Source organism: Pyrus communis, chromosome 16, assembly GCF_963583255.1.
Source record: "Pyrus communis chromosome 16, drPyrComm1.1, whole genome shotgun sequence".
NCBI lineage: Eukaryota > Viridiplantae > Streptophyta > Magnoliopsida > Rosales > Rosaceae > Pyrus > Pyrus communis.
In genome coordinates, this window is record NC_084818.1 from 7661965 (window position 1) to 7677344 (window position 15380).

At 40.7% G+C, this 15380-nt stretch overlaps 3 protein-coding genes across 6 annotated transcripts; 2 read left to right on the forward strand and 1 right to left on the reverse strand.

Moving 5' to 3' along the window:
- The first annotated feature begins 863 nt into the window (after positions 1 to 863).
- On the forward strand, positions 864 to 2885 carry LOC137721542 (uncharacterized). Its single transcript, XM_068460639.1, has 5 exons — positions 864 to 966; positions 1508 to 1635; positions 1740 to 1817; positions 1987 to 2133; positions 2604 to 2885. Exons 1-5 carry the CDS (start codon positions 864 to 866, stop codon positions 2721 to 2723), a joined length of 576 nt encoding a protein of 191 aa, XP_068316740.1. The 3' UTR covers positions 2724 to 2885.
- A 1558-nt stretch (positions 2886 to 4443) lies between these two features.
- LOC137720877 (uncharacterized) lies at positions 4444 to 6815 on the forward strand. Its single transcript, XM_068459990.1, has 4 exons — positions 4444 to 4620; positions 5330 to 5492; positions 5598 to 5891; positions 6027 to 6815. Exons 2-4 carry the CDS (start codon positions 5352 to 5354, stop codon positions 6654 to 6656), a joined length of 1065 nt encoding a protein of 354 aa, XP_068316091.1. The 5' UTR covers positions 4444 to 4620; positions 5330 to 5351; the 3' UTR covers positions 6657 to 6815.
- Positions 6816 to 7203: 388 nt separating this feature from the next.
- On the reverse strand, positions 7204 to 14863 carry LOC137720876 (uncharacterized). 4 transcript variants are annotated; one of them, XM_068459988.1, is made up of 5 exons: positions 14248 to 14862; positions 12931 to 13788; positions 11232 to 12374; positions 9174 to 10451; positions 7204 to 9074 (listed from the first exon to the last, which is right to left on the reverse strand). In XM_068459988.1, exons 1-5 carry the CDS (start codon positions 14408 to 14410, stop codon positions 7531 to 7533), a joined length of 4986 nt encoding a protein of 1661 aa, XP_068316089.1. In that variant the 5' UTR covers positions 14411 to 14862; the 3' UTR covers positions 7204 to 7530. The 4 variants fall into 4 exon arrangements, with proteins under 4 accessions (XP_068316089.1, XP_068316090.1, XP_068316088.1 ...); XM_068459989.1 differs by having other exon boundaries at positions 7204 to 10451; positions 12931 to 13774; positions 14248 to 14863; XM_068459987.1 differs by having other exon boundaries at positions 7204 to 10448.
- Between the last annotated feature and the right edge of the window lie 517 nt (positions 14864 to 15380).

A 15380-nucleotide genomic window follows, 5' to 3' on the forward strand; every position in this document is an offset into this window, starting at 1 on the left:
AAGGCAATAACAATGTCGTCAATGGGCGTTTGCTGGAGACCAAGGGAGCAAATATTCCACTGTGGCTCCTGAAAACTCCCCCGCGCGTCTCTCGCTGTCTGAAACCTGATTTCTCAGACGCCGCCGCCGCCTCCGCTTCTGATCAGCAGCAGTCTTCTCCCCCTGTGGCCAAGGTGGTTTTCTGTTTGGACCCTATCACCAAGACAACAGAGGTACTTTCTTCTTCTTCTTCTTCTTCTTTATATATATATATATATATATATATATATATACACACATGTTCTTCACTCATTCACATTGAATTGTCATCGTTTTTGCGTTTTGGGTTTTGAGTTCTTCCTTTTTTGTGCATGCATTGTCGTTTCGGGCCGTGACCTTTGTTTTTCTTTTGCATTCTGTTGTTTCTTAACATTTTTCCTTTGATCGTGTGGATTTCTCTGTTTTTGATTGTCAGATGTGGGTTCAATAGGTTTAAGCTATTCTATGCACGCTAGTTTGAAGTCCCTGCCCGCAATTTAGATTAGTTTTAAAGTAGGACATTGAAAATTGTGCTACTTAATTTTGCGCAGTTTTTGGTTAAGTTCTTAATGTTTATAATGCCACTAATCTTCGCATATACATCCTTGTTTGTTGCCTTCCTTGCAGATGTTCTTCCTCTATGCACTAATGCACACAAGTTCGAATTCCCCTCCCCCACATTTTAGATTAGTTTAAAGTAGAATATCGAAAATTTTCCGCTTAATTTTGTGAAGTTTTGGGTTATAGTCTTCATGTTTATAATGCCACTCATCTGTGCATACATGCATCCTTGTTTTGCTGCCCTTCCTCGTTCACCAAGTTGTTTAAATGACTCTCAGTTCACCATGGAACTGGCGGCCACGGAATCTGAAAATGTACCCGAGTGTTACGCTTTGGATATGACTAGAAACTTGATGCCAATGTCTGTATTTGCTGAGTCATCACAAGGTAAGCATTCCCTCTTTCCCCCGTGGCTTTTTTGATACTGAAATGCAATCGGCTTGATGTTATGATGCCGCTGTTCATGTTGGATATCCACTTTGATTTGACATTGTTCTGCTGAGAGATACATTGCAGAGTTTTCGGCTCGTTGTTTTTTTTTTTTTTTTTTCTGACTGCTAACATGGTAAATGGTACTTCCAACAGATTGTTGCTGCGTAAACTGGTTTTGTGTTGGGAGGGAAAGCAAGTTTTTGGGCCATTAAGAAATGAAAATACCCGAGTTTATGGTTCGGGTTCTTAAATTCGAATGTATTCATCCTCAAAGAACAGTTTAATATCACGTATTTACAGAACTTTTTCTTCTTCGTTTGAAGTATGCAAGTTATTCCATTGGAAATACATGCTTTGAGGGATTAATACTCAAATCAGAAACAATGTGTTAAAAATTGTGAAGATTATATTTCCTTCGGCACAGCCACAAGCACTTCTTAACTTAGCTGTCAGTGTGGTGATCTTAACTGAGTGTCGAAATTATATATCATCGTAGGGACTTTATCCGTGGAGGGCTTCATATTGGACAAACTTGACATGAAACCCCATAACGAGAACCTTGAGAACTATGGGAAACTTTGCCGCGAACGGACCAAAAAATCTATGAAGAGTAGAAAGATCCAGGTACCCCGAACTACTTCATATATTTTTTCTCATGCTCTATTTGGGTTATCTAATACTCTATTCCAGTAATATATCCACTAATTTGTCCGTTTTTCAAATTTCAGGTGATGAACAATGACAATGGGGCTCATATGAGACCCAGGCCTGGGATGATGATCGGTTTTGTGTCTCCTGGACCCAGCGTGCGTATAGCTACCCTCCTTTTCTGCACTATTTTCTCGAGTGAGATTAGTCCTTGCTTCCCTTAATGCACTCACATCATTCCGCTCCGCATTTGTATGTCAGAATATAAGTTCACCATTGACTATCCACCATTGTGTTAAGCATAAGTAGAACCTGTCTTTCATATAGGAGAAAAAGAAAATGCCAACGAAGGGGTCAGACATGAAAAGAACAAGGAAGGACCGCGGAGAAATGGAGGATATTATGTTTAATCTCTTTGAACAGAAACCAAACCGCACGTTAAGGCAACTGATCCAAGAGACAAACCAACCAGAAGTATGTTATGTTTTCTGCTTATTTTCTTTCTGATTGCCTTATAATATCTGGTTTACAGTACTATCATAATCTTTCCGTTTCCAAATCAATGTAAGATCTTTCCATTTCCAAGTTTCTGCTACATAGCACGAAATTTAGGCAACGCATTTTGATGCGAAAAGCATAGTTTAAAGGCAGCTACATAAGAAACTGTATCCTACATTATGTCATACAAACGCTACTCTCGGTTAGATATCTTATACCAGGAAGTCTAGAATTTTTGCATCGCCGGAAATACATGGGAGTGGCATTAACGCTGAAAGGTAAAACAGACCAAACCCAAGACTCCATTCTTTTGAACTTGTAACACCAATGAGGGTGATGATCTTGATTAACTGTGAGCCTTTTTTTTATCATCATTATGCTGGTACTTTAGGAAAATCCACCGTTCTTATGAATCGATGATTTGACACTGAACTTGTTTTTGGCAGCAATTTTTGAAAGACATACTCAAGGACATCTGTGTGTACAACAACAGGGGAGCTAATCAAGGGACGTATGAGCTGAAACCGGAATACAGGAAATCCGTCGAGGAGCAAACTCCCGATTAGGTTGTATGATATAGATTTAGTCCCTTTTCCGGGCAGATACCTCTCTTAAGTGATCATTCCTAGTTTTGTTTCTTCTTATACAACTGACTTGACTCTTCCTTTTTAGCAGAACCTGAATGTGTTCTTCAGCTTTCGGTATGAGCTAGCCGAAAAATATGAAAAAAGCAGTGTACGTTTTCAGCCTCAAATTGACTAAAATTCAGTATAAAATGGTTAATAATTGGGGATTTTAGTGAAGATATTTATTTTGGTCCTTGGGCTAAAGTCTAACTGCCCAAATAATACAATCTGTGACAAAGTCAATATTTTTATTTTTATTTTACGTCAGCCATGACGTGGGTTTTAGGGGTGTACATAACTAAAGGTCTAAAGCAAGCCTGCCATCATATTAATGAGATTATCAGTCTTCCAATTTTCACTCATCCGATAAGATGTGGTTTATTATAACGCTTGAATTAATAACAATACATGATGTTTTAATTATAAATGAAATTTTTTAGCCAAATGCGCAATAGTTTTGATACTCTTGACAAATAAATTTCTCAAAACTCCAATTTTAGTACAAATAACCCTTCAAACATCATTTTGAAAGAATAATTTTTTTACAAATCACTTATCGTTTATGAGAAATTCGTCTCTTTTTGTTGGTTAGAAACGCTTATCATTTTAATCTATTTATACCGCTATTCTCAAACTTTGGTTATAAATTTTTTTGTATAAAAAGAAAACTCAAAGACTCAAATTATTGCGTGTAGCAGTAACAATCCATCAGTGAAATATATAGTTTGACTCGAAATTATTCCTCACTAAAAATAAACAACAAAGGAGACCACTAATTTACTTTAATAATGTATTTTAAAAATCAAAATTATCAACTCAACTACTAGTACTACTTAGTGGTCGATAATAATAATAATTTAACCTCCAAATAAAACTAATCGAAACATGACTTGCCAAATTAAAAATGTGAAACATATCTCCTAGTAATTGCTTTACCCACCAACGCCCACTCTACCACTCATGAATCATCCCTTCCATGAGAAAAATATATTATACATTTTCCTTATTTTTCAAAATAATTGAGGGCCCTTTTTATTCCCTTTTTTTTTTTTTTTTTTTTTTTGCTCAAACGATATTATTTACACTAAGGAGATAGGGTGGACCTAGTCTCACAATGAGCTAACAATAATGTGATTCAAATTCGTCTTTGGCGAGAATTGAACCTAAGATTTCTCACTTACAAGTGAAGAGGAATAACACTAGACTGTAGTACTAAGTGATAATTGAGGGATTATTTGAAAGCGTATTTAAAAATAATATTTTTAAATTTTAAAAGCACATAAAATATTTTTTGTAAGAAGCACTAGTTATTTTATGTGACGTCAATTCTTTCATAAGATTCACTTGCATTTTACTAAGAATTGGCTTCAAAAACATTTCACTAAAAACAATTTTAGATATTTCAAAAGCACTTCCAAATGAGTGTTTAGATAACGAAAAATTAATAAATTAAGCCCACCACAAAAACAAACATAAACCGAAAAAGCACGTGGTGCACACACCAAGAGCGACTTGGACCGGGGTGGGCCCCGCACCCCAAAAGTTGGAAACGTTCAGCAAGCCGCCACGTCAGATATGGGACCAAAATGCGGCAGGCCCCGTTCACGTTCCTAAACCCCAAAGACTCGAAAGTAGAAAGCGTGTGCTCACCAGACGACGTCGTCTTCATCCTCTCTCAAGCCCTTTCTCTCTCTACAAAACCCAAAACGAAAGTCAATATTTTCAGTTCGACCAAACACACCGATACCTTTCCTCTCCGTCTTCTTCTTCTTCCTCCTCCTCCTTTAGCATTCTCGCTGTCATCGGATTTTTGCCCCTCCGAAAAACCTTTCTCAAGGTACGATTTCTCTCTCCTCGCTTTTGGGTTCTTGTAATTTCGTGTAATTTTCTGGTTTCTAATTTGCGGTTTCGTGAATCGTGATTGTAATTCTCTGAAGTTTCTGCATTTCTTGGCTTTAATGATTCTTGGATTCGTAATCTTGCTTGAATTTGTGCTGCGATTGATGTGTTTTGGTGGATTCTTGGGATTCTGGGTTTTGAAATGAGTTGGGTAATGTGTCGATGATGTCGATGCTCGATTTCTGGGTCAATTTATTTTCTTGGGGAATTGAATCTTGAGAATTTCGAGTTTGGTGTCGGATTTGAGTTCATGAACGGTCTGGGTTAACGGGTTTTAAACATTATAGTAGTCTAATAGCTGATTAAATTATAATTTACATTAATGGTTTTTTGTGAATTAATCAAGACCATAATTTGATGACAACTTTCTTGAAGTTCTTGTGTCTGAGTAAAATCTATTTGTTTTGGGGCTTTTGGCGGTAGGTTGGTTTAGAACTTTAAGAAATCTTTAATTTTCGACTGGGTTATTTTGCAACAACTGATGCTTTCGATGGTTCTTTAATCGTTTGGTTCGACCCGGATTTGATTTTCTTATATGCAAGAGAGAGGATCGATGTCTGATTTCAGACATGTTGATATTTTTGGTGTTTGTGAGCTCATGGTTTTGTGGCGGAGTTACTGATTATTCATTGTTCCTCTGTGCGCAGGTTAATTTTTTGGACATTAGAGATGGATTCCTTTTTCAATTTCAAAGCTCCAAGTGACGATTGTGTGCCGTCTGAGCTAGACATTCTCAAATGCCCATTTTTGAGAAACATTAATGAGCCCACCAATTTTTCCTTCGCCTCATCCTTGGCGTTCCCAGTGCCCGTAAGTTATCCTTTTTCCGATTTGAATCTACTATTGTTGCCTGGTACTAGACTTAATTGAAATTGCGGCATTTTCCTGACATTGCTTTCTTCTTTTCCTGATCAGGGACGTGGAGCCAAAGGTCCAATTTTTGAAGATGGTCCCAATTTTGACATGGCGTTTCGGCTTTTCCATGGGAGTGACGGAGTTGTCCCGCTTTCTGGAGGATCATATGTGCATTCTGACATAGTTGAGCCTCAACCAGCCCCACCTGTGTTTAATCCATTAGCTGCAAGGGCAGCTGCGATCAGTCTCTCATCCTTTGGTGCTGGAGGGCCATTCAGTTTCGATGCATTCCATAAGAAATGGAAGAACCAGCAAAAGAAATCTAATTCCTCGAAGAAGGATTCTACTTCAAAGGTAAATTGACGGTTGCTTCCAAGTACTAATTTCCCAGCGTATTGAGTAATTGAAACTGCCTGTGATTTTGTTGGTTTTTTCGTATTTTGTGTCATTGAACAAATTTCTAATAATGGTTGAAATTTGATGTTTCAGGGAGGAAATTCTAATCACGAGGCAGTGAGCAATGAGTGGCTGCAATCCGGAAGCTGTCCGATCGCAAAGTCATACCGTGCTGTTAGCGGTGTCATTCCACTAGTCGCAAAGGCTTTTCAGCCCCCTCCAGGCATGAAAATCAAGTGCCCGCCTGCAATAGTTGCTGCCCGAGCAGCCCTGTCGCGAACTGCATTTGCAAAGAACCTCCGCCCGCAACCCCTTCCTGCAAAAGTACTTGTGATTGGAGCAATGGGCATGGCAGCCAATGTTCCTTTAGGTATATGGAGAGAGCACACCCAGAAATTCTCACTATCTTGGTTCGCGGCTGTGCATGCAGCTGTCCCATTCATAGCCGTACTCCGGAAGTCTGTGCTGATGCCTAAATCAGCCATGGCGTTTACCATTGCCGCATCAGTACTTGGACAGGTCATTGGCTCCAGAGCAGAAAGGTACCGTCTGAAAGCAGTGGCTTCTAAAAAATTACCTCTGACTGAAACCTCCGCTGGTGGTGCGACAAGCGAGTTACAGGTGCTCCAGGTGAAAACCGGTCACTGCAATGCAATTGAGGAGTGGAATTCGGTTGGCCTTCAGGTGGCGCGTCCTTCGTCATCCACAGATGTGTTCTGCTGATTTCGTTGTATTTTGATGGCAGCGGATCGATCTGTTCCGTCGTCTCCATGTATTATGCAGGGTATAATTCTCTGTTCCATTTGTGACTCCAAACACTGTCCAAGTTTTCTGAAGACTTGAGAGAAGAATAAATATATAATGCGGATTACCATTTTTTCATCAAGATATTTCCTTCCCTTCCGGTTTTATGGTTTTGTGTAGAATTTTGCGGTCTCGAGGCATTTTCTTCATTTCTTGTACATTGGCCGGCAATTGTGGCTACAACTTGCACGCTCACCGAGTGGTTCTCTCATCCTTTGAATGCCCAAGTGAGGGCTCGCTTTTAAGTACTTATTGAGTTTTGACTGAGTGCTCTTGACGACAACATTTCTTGAATCAATCCTTGGTGAAAAATGTGCTTTTAGTCATTTTAAATGTAGTTCCAAACGATCCTTACTCATAAACATTACGAATGTCAATCATGCTGCCGATGGAGTGCTTTCGACAAATTTAAGGTGATTGAAGGCAAAGACGTCAGATCAGATCAGAGATGGAAAGCTCGCGAACATGGAATAAATATTTCTCCATCCATCCCTCTTCCCAACTTCCTGTATTTTTTTTTTTTTTCCATAAAATACAACAAATACAAGATGCTCCTGCTTCTGCTGCAACATTACAACCACCTAATAAATTAAAAAAAACAAAAGCATTTTACCCAAAAAACAAGAGAAAAAGAAATAGACGGGTACTTCTAAACCGTCCGTTTTTGCCTATCATGTCGCTGACTGCATCGAACCAACATCAACCAAAAACTATTATACATGGCGCAGCAAATAAACAATTTGCCACTGAGGGAGCGCCAATGGCCAGGCCCAGCCCCCCCTGCAACCGTCTACTACCTGCCTATATCCCCTTGGTTCCCTCTCCACGACTCTTCCTCCCCGACAATGCTCCCCACCTGCCCCCCGTACTGCTCGGTTTTTGCATAGTGCATTCTAATGGCAGCCACGGGATCTGATACCCCCGTGCATGGACCCCCTACAAGGATCCCTCCCCTGGCCATGACATTCATCCCGACGATCGCCCTCCCTTGCTGCTGTAAGCTCGTGATTGCATCCAACCCATTTCGTCTTGGAATATCAAACATGTCTTGCCGCTGCTGCTTCACATCTACTGTAAATGGTTGCACTTTGGCACCACCATCCCGACCCCTGCTAAACACCGGATAATCAACAACTCCATTGCTACCATTAATCTCCATGCCAGGAAAAATTGACACGCCATTTATACTCCCATCGCTGGTCTTCACAACCGCCTGCAGTGGCTGCTGTTCCATTTGGGAAGAGGATGTAGGAAAGTTGCTAAATGCTGCAGGGTACTTGGCCAGCAAGATAGCTGAGTCAGGAAAAGATGAAAAACCAGTTCGCACTTTATTCCCTTCCCAAAACCCGCCATAACTTCTCCTGGGAACATTCTCGAGGCCCAAATAACTACCACAATCAAACTTCAGTAGGGGAGAACTCCCGTCAGCACTGTGATGCCCGGTGAACTTTAAGTTAGATGCCTTGTTGCTTAATTGATGGTTATGCGCTCCCTCTTCATTCTCATGGATGCTGGAAGTTGACTTGGATGGGTTGCTAAGTATCTTACCAAATAGTTTCACATCACCATTCCTGCTTGGTTTATCTGAATCTGACGAACTCCATGAATGGGCTTTTCGAGAGTCGCCTGGTTGTTCTACCTTTAGGGGCACAGGAGGAAAATCAACCTCAGAACATGGAGGCGTACAATTCCCAAATTGAAGAAAGCCATCTTGTGTCATATAATGCCCATTGATATTTCTGTCTGGCTTAGCTTCAGATAAATTACCACAACTTATATCCCCGTTTGTCTCTTTCTTGGTTGCTATTTGCAATGGATAGCCTCTGATAACTTGCGAAGGTTCGACATTTGTGTATACCGGAAAACCTGACAAGTGCTTGCTACTATCATCCTCACCAACAGATTTAGAACACTGATGATCTCTACCCTCCTGCAGATCCGGGGTTGATGACAACCTATCTTGGTCAAGGGATTTCTCGCATTCAATGGCAGCAGAATCTTGTCCCGCTGTATCTGCAGTCGCAAGAGGATTCACAAGTGGCAATGAGATGACTGAAGGCTTTTGCACAGAATTCAGCTCAACAGAAACTTCATACAGGTACTCAGGGTTAAGACCTGAACAAGAACCATCGGTTGCCTGGTCAGAAGCATTGCCACACAAATCGTGTACTGAAACTGGTATGTGACATCCACTTTTACCTCTATTGGTTCTTTCATCTCCCCCCTCCAATTCCTTTCCAAATCGATCAAAAGAATTTTGACCCACCAATTTTTCCCCAACCATACATTCAGGATTAGGTGTGTCAGAGTTGATTCCCTCACCAACAGGTAGTGATTCTGCAACCAAAATTCCGTTTTCAGTCACATTACCTCCCATAGCACCGGAATCCATGATATCAGTGTCATCACCAAAAGCAAGAAATTTGAGAGGCTTACCATCTCCATGATCTACTTCTGCCATCGCATTGTTTTCCTCTGGTCTGAGTGGGCTTGTTTGCAATTTCATGCTCTCCGCAGGATCAGCTTCATCGTCATTCATGTTTGTGACAGATGACGGCAAGTCCTCGTTCATGTTACAGCCTGACTTGTCACTGGAAATACCCGAACCGGTTTCCAGATCACAGGCATCTTCAGCGTCACTCCCACCTCCATTAGCATCATCACCAAGAGATGTTCCATTTCCAGGCCGCGGATGCACTAAATCAAGGCCAAGGCACTTCCGAGCCTTGCTAAAGAAAACCTTGCATTGATGCTCAGACCTTGATCTAATGCATCGCGAGATCATAGCAAAATCCTTTCCATAGGATGACACTGCCTGAATAAAGCTAGACTTCTCCTCGTCTGTCCAGTCAGAAGGATCCATTTCTCCACAACTTTCGTCTGAGCAAGTCTCATCATCCACATTATGCATTACATCAGGTGTCAAAGGTCGCCTTACTACGGAATCCACTTTCTGGCACTTCCACTCCCGATAAGACTCAACAGGATCAATGGAACTAGTGATGCAAGAACTCACAGCCTCAGATGAAATCGAACCACATATACCTGCTAAAACATCAGCAGCAGCTGTTTCTCTTTTATTGCCAATAGTATCAAAACTGCAAGGCCTTTCAACCATGGTATCATCACCATGAGATGTATTGGTATTCTTGTACCCTCCCAAAATTAACCTTCTCGAATATGTCTGTCGATTTCTTGTACTACTTTCAGCATGAGCTGCAATTGCTGAAGCAGCACCCAAAATATCAAGGGAAGCAGCATGCATCTCACGATTCCACTTTTTCTCATTTGAAATTAAGTAGGTATTGGCCGAGGACTTTTCTTGTTTAGCCATATCAGGTTTCTTCTTTGCTTTCTTAAAGCAATCAGACTTGTGGTTTTTGTAGTAAAACTCAACACAGTCAGCAGTCGTCTTGTGATCAAGAAACGAAGCAATTTTCCTGAAATCCTTCCCATAGATGGTTAGCTTTTGGATGAAAAGTTCTTTCTCTTCTGGCTTCCATGGGTTCATCAAAGCCCTTTCATTCTCAACAGCACAGGGATCTTCAACTAAACCATTACTAGAAACAAATCTTGTCGCCATCTTCTCCTTTTTGTCCAAAATTAAGGCCGGCATCTTCAATGAGTTCCGGTACAGCTTGACTTGGGAATCTGACAGCAACTTGTTAGTGAAATTAATAGTCTCTGTGGTAGGGACCAGATTCAGACTTCCTGCTGAAAAAAAATCATTAAAAACATATGAATAAAATGTTTGACCAAAACGTAAGAGTAGAGGTATTTGTTTTCAAAGATATACAGTAATAGACTTCTCACATTGATCAAATTATAAAATAACCATCCTTTATGAGAAGTAGTTATGTAAAGCATGCAACAAGAGAAATCCAAATAAGCATATCAACAGAAGACCTAAGCCCAAAAACCTAACAAAAGAAATCCAAGTAATCACTACTATTAACACAGGCAAAAACAATGAAAACCATCGCACCAGAGTCAGCATCAGTGCCTCATAGGCAAGAATGGTGTATCAATCATCAGAAGTTAATTGCTAAACTTACTGAAAAACAAATATTGATTACTATAAGATAGACAAAAATTCATAAAAATAAAATTAAAAAGTGTATAAATTCAAAGGGAATTGTTATTTTAGCACTCCAAGATGCTAAATGTGCCTGGCCGTCTCCTGTCCCCCTCCTTCCTTATATTCACTATAAACTGTATACAAAAAGTTCATGCATAAGTAAAATTTCATAACCACGTCCAAACAAAGACTGCAAAAGTATCAAATGCCACAAAAAGCAACAGAAACATAAAACCAGATTCTGTTAAGGAAAAAACCGAGCAGCATCACAACCTTAGCCATCATGAACAGTTCACAGAACTGTTTTATTTAGTTTTTCTTATTCAGATACGAGAATATCAGCATGTTTATAATATCAATCACTTTCTTCCAAAACCATGAAAGACAAACAGATAGAACAGATGGAATTTTCTTACCAGGTGTAGAAAATCGAGATCGAATTGAAGATCGATGCTTCTGATGCCCATTATTAGTAGCTCGCAAGCTCAACTCAATGTTTTTGTGAGATTTTGAACGATATTTTCGCATGGAAAGCAAATGCATGTCTTCCTTCCACAAGTGTTGAAAGGCTTTAAATTTTAAGGTTACAACTCTCTCCATAAACCTCAGATGTTGCTTCCTCTTGGCAAACTTCTCTTTGATCAATGGATCATTCTTCCAGGATGATGGAACACTTACTCCAGATGGATCAACCTCATATTGCTCTTTTGGTAACAGCTTACTAAATATGTCAGATGCTCTACTTGCAAATTCTTTATTGGCCGAAAATATAGAATCAGATAACTTATCTACTACACCACAGGCCGGTGCAACTATCTCCTTATCCAAAAGCATGCTACTATTTCCACAAGTAGACGGGTCCGTCTTTTCTGTACATCTGCTGGGCACTGAGCATGTCCCTTCCCCTATGGTTGTCTGGATTGGATCCCAATCCTCAGAACAACCAGTTTGATTCATCATATCAGATGAAGAGACCAACGGTAATGACTCAACAAATTTCGATGTAGCTGTTCCAGGACTATCAATATCCTCATCGTTGACAATACCGCAGAACTCTACCTGGTCCCTGTTGTCAACACACATTTTCTGCACATCAGTGTCCCCAGAAGAATGAATTTGCAACGCAGTAGGCAGAGTAATCAAATTTGTGACATGTTCTTTGCAAGATTTATCCTTGTCCTCCACAGGCAAAGAACTAGAAGTTGCTGGATGGGGGCAGCTGCCCCCAGAATCAGAGTTCAGTGCCTTAAGTTCGTTTTCAAGTGAATCAATTTCCGACTCAGTAACCTCCAGTACTTTTGAAATCTCACCTTTCCATATGAGCAACTTGTTCAATGCAGTAGGCCTCCGGATACTAGAATCCACAGAACTTGGATCATCAGACTGAAGCAATTCCAGTAGTGATGAGTCCAAGTTAACTATAGAATTACTATCCAACTTTTCCAATTGGAATGAGAATCCCTCATGATGACTCTGGGACATATGACCTGGGGAACCACAAATGTTTCTAATATCGTTATCAATATTTACTGCCTTGGAAAATGATTTCTCCTCCACACCTGTAACAACATAGGTAACTATAATCATAAGAACTTCTGGGCATAGAACATGTGATTAAGGTAGAGAGAAACATCACATTATGGAACACATAATCATGTCAAACCAGTATTTCAACAGAAAAATATGTAATATAATTCTCCGATACGTGAAGTGTTTCAAAAAAATGTGGAATTTACAAAATACAAGAAATGGATGACAACATGAGATCAAAGTTTTTAATAACTATTTCGAGAGAGAAGGTACTTCAATCTATACTTTTCAATTTTCTACTCCCACGCCCTCCCCATTCCATTAAACCAAAAGGTTAATAATGATAAGCTTCATCTACTATGTTCCTATGAGAGGATTCACTGCTCAACTTTCTACCAAAAAGTAGCTTAATTCATTTGAATCTCATAATAAATGGTACAAGACTTGCATGCATAACTAAACATTAATGCCAACATGACAATACAGATTTAAAACACACAAATCTTGTCAAAATCCACTTCCATGCCGGGTCAGAAATTTAAATAGTGTAACATGTAATGCGAATGTAAAGATGCAACAACATACCTGGAGAAGAACTGCAAACAACGGAGGATGGAGTTGCAGGAGATGCACAATCCAAGAAAATTGTGACTCTAGGGCTTTTATCTGGCAAGCTTGAACTCAAAGAATGAGCAGGTTCAGTGTTACCAACAGAACAGACAGCTCCATCATTGTTCATGCTAGCATCAGGGACCTCAACTTTCTTTTTCTCATACTTTGCCAATCCCTCACCCCATCCAAGGCGTGGCTTCTTCCTAGAAGTTGTTTCCTCTGATGATGCAGCAGATGTCACACCAGTAGTAGCTTCTCCCGAAGGAGACTGCACTGGAGTGGCATTTTTTGGCTGTGAATCAACCATTGCTTCATTGGAATCAACGGGCCCCATGCTTTTTGAGCTACTTAAATGGCTGAAACCCGAAACTCGAGAAGACAAGCTTCCAGACCTTGTCCATTTAAGAGGCTTCCAATCAATTGAGCCCAACGAGTTCTCTCTCTCACATTTCTGGCCAGCACCTAAACCAGTGGAACCACCCATTCTATCAAGCTGGTCTTTCTGAATCCGATCCCATGTACTTCCAAAATCGGAAAGTTGATGAGATGAGTATGTCAGCATATCATCCTGCGACTTCTGTTCATTATGATTTGGCCTCCCAGGCATGTTTGGAGACCCACTTCTGGCATCCCAAGAATGGCCTTTGCTTTCCCTCTGGCTGTATGGTGGCCCTCTATTATCCCTACTGTTCCTGCCATACCTTCCGTCTCCACGTGAAAATGACGGCCTGAAGCTCTCATCTTCCAGCATCTTATCACCAGACCGAGACGATCCACACCCATGACCAGAATCATCGGAAAACACATGCGAAGCACCCTGCTTACCATGACCTTCAGAAAATATTTAAACGGAAAGGCAAAGATAAATAATTAACTCAAGCAAAGTATTCAAACTAAGCATAACTCAAGCAAAACATATTTAAACAGAGCAAAAAATTAAAGGCAATAACCATTTTTCCAAAAATATCAAAGAAAAACATAGATTGCCCATGTCAGATCTCCACAGTTTCGCAGATCTAAAGTGCTGAAACTAAAGAAAAACACCCCAAACCGCTTACTGGTGGAAAGCACATGCTCCTAAAGATCAAGTACTTTACAAACCCAGCCCCATATCATTGTTTTTTGTTCTAACAAACCCACCCCTCAAAAAAGTGATTCTACAACCGTAGAACAGCAAAATAATGCAATTTGTGTGTGCATACATCCCGTGCCAATAATTTTAATACTGGATATACAGATAAGAAACAAAGGCAAAAGGGAGATTGTGGAAAACAAAGAACATACAAATACCTGGCGGTCTGCGAAAATCGCCGGAAGGCCAACGATTGAAGTCGCGAGGTGCATGATGGGGCGAGTCCCTCCATCGTGCCACAGAGCCAAGGGACTCCGACCTCTCGTGCTTCCTCTCCTTGAAGAAGTCTTTCCGATCCCAAGGCAATGGTTCTGGCGGCATCAAAAACAACCCAATCGCATGGGCAGCCACACCTTCCAATCCTAATTTCTAAACCCCAAACGCCACCGCCAAGATCTCCCTCGGCCGCACGCCTGCCAAAGTCTCTGCCTTTCGCCGCCCCCAAAAAAACCAGACCTCACAGCTCCCTAATCCCTCCCTACCGCACTGAATCTAGGGCTTTCCGCACACCACACACTACACGAGCCTCCGCCGTTGATTGCCGCCCTAGGGTTTCGAAGCCAGATCGAGGAGGGCACAAATCGCCGGGAGGAGTTTACCGTGCCTTGGGGAGACGAGGGCACCGCTAGGGTTTGCTGTTGCTACCTTATCCGTCGTCGTCTTGGCTGGCTTTCTTCCTCTCTCTCTCTCTCTCTCTCTCTCTCTCTCTCTCTCTCTTTCTCTCTGTGTTGCTGCTGTTTCTCTCTCTAGGTTGGGTTACAGAAAATCTTCCTGTGGGGCGACCAAGTGAGAACCGTGAGCCGATAAGGGACAAAGAGAGCCTTGAGGGAGAGAGAGAGAGGGAGAGAGACTGGCATCCGGATCTCAAAATCCCTATTAAACTCGATTCCAATCTCCTTTCGCGTCCGGAGCATTTATTTCTTTCAAATTAGAAAATCTCGATTTATTAATTTAATTTTCTTGTGTCACTGTTTATTTATTTTTATTTTTTAATTATTTTTCACTTTTTTTAATTTCATCAATCAAACTTTTTCATTTTCACTTTGGCCCCCACTGTGTTCTCCATGTCGTGCCCAAAGTGCCCATGGTTTCGGGGCCTTATTTACGGAAAAAAGGCGGTAGTTGCCCGCTGTTTTTTTCAAGAGTTCAATGACGGATTTACCCTTACGACAATTGCAAACGACTGCAGTTTCGTGTCACGTTTTGATTCCGATGACTTTGGTGTTTAATTACGATGTATTCAATTGAGATTTTAAAAGATTTTAATTATTTTAATGAATTTAAGGATGTT

Excerpts from the sequence above, each read along its gene's own strand:
- LOC137720876 (XM_068459986.1), bottom strand. The coding sequence starts at position 14,410 with ATGCCGCCAGAACCATTGCCTTGGGATCGGAAAGACTTCTTCAAGGAG. Across the intron at positions 12,375-12,930 it reads TGTTTGCAGTTCTTCTCCAG|GTGTGGAGGAGAAATCATTT; the intron begins GTATGTTGTTGC and ends ATGTTGTTACAG. Across the intron at positions 10,452-11,231 it reads ATCTCGATTTTCTACACCTG|CAGGAAGTCTGAATCTGGTC; the intron begins GTAAGAAAATTC and ends ATTTTTTTTCAG.
- LOC137720877 (XM_068459990.1), top strand. The coding sequence starts at position 5,352 with ATGGATTCCTTTTTCAATTTCAAAGCTCCAAGTGACGATTGTGTGCCG. Across the intron at positions 5,493-5,597 it reads CCTTGGCGTTCCCAGTGCCC|GGACGTGGAGCCAAAGGTCC; the intron begins GTAAGTTATCCT and ends TTTCCTGATCAG. Across the intron at positions 5,892-6,026 it reads AGAAGGATTCTACTTCAAAG|GGAGGAAATTCTAATCACGA; the intron begins GTAAATTGACGG and ends TTGATGTTTCAG.
- LOC137721542 (XM_068460639.1), top strand. The coding sequence starts at position 864 with ATGGAACTGGCGGCCACGGAATCTGAAAATGTACCCGAGTGTTACGCT. Across the intron at positions 1,636-1,739 it reads TGAAGAGTAGAAAGATCCAG|GTGATGAACAATGACAATGG; the intron begins GTACCCCGAACT and ends TTCAAATTTCAG. Across the intron at positions 2,134-2,603 it reads AAGAGACAAACCAACCAGAA|CAATTTTTGAAAGACATACT; the intron begins GTATGTTATGTT and ends TGTTTTTGGCAG.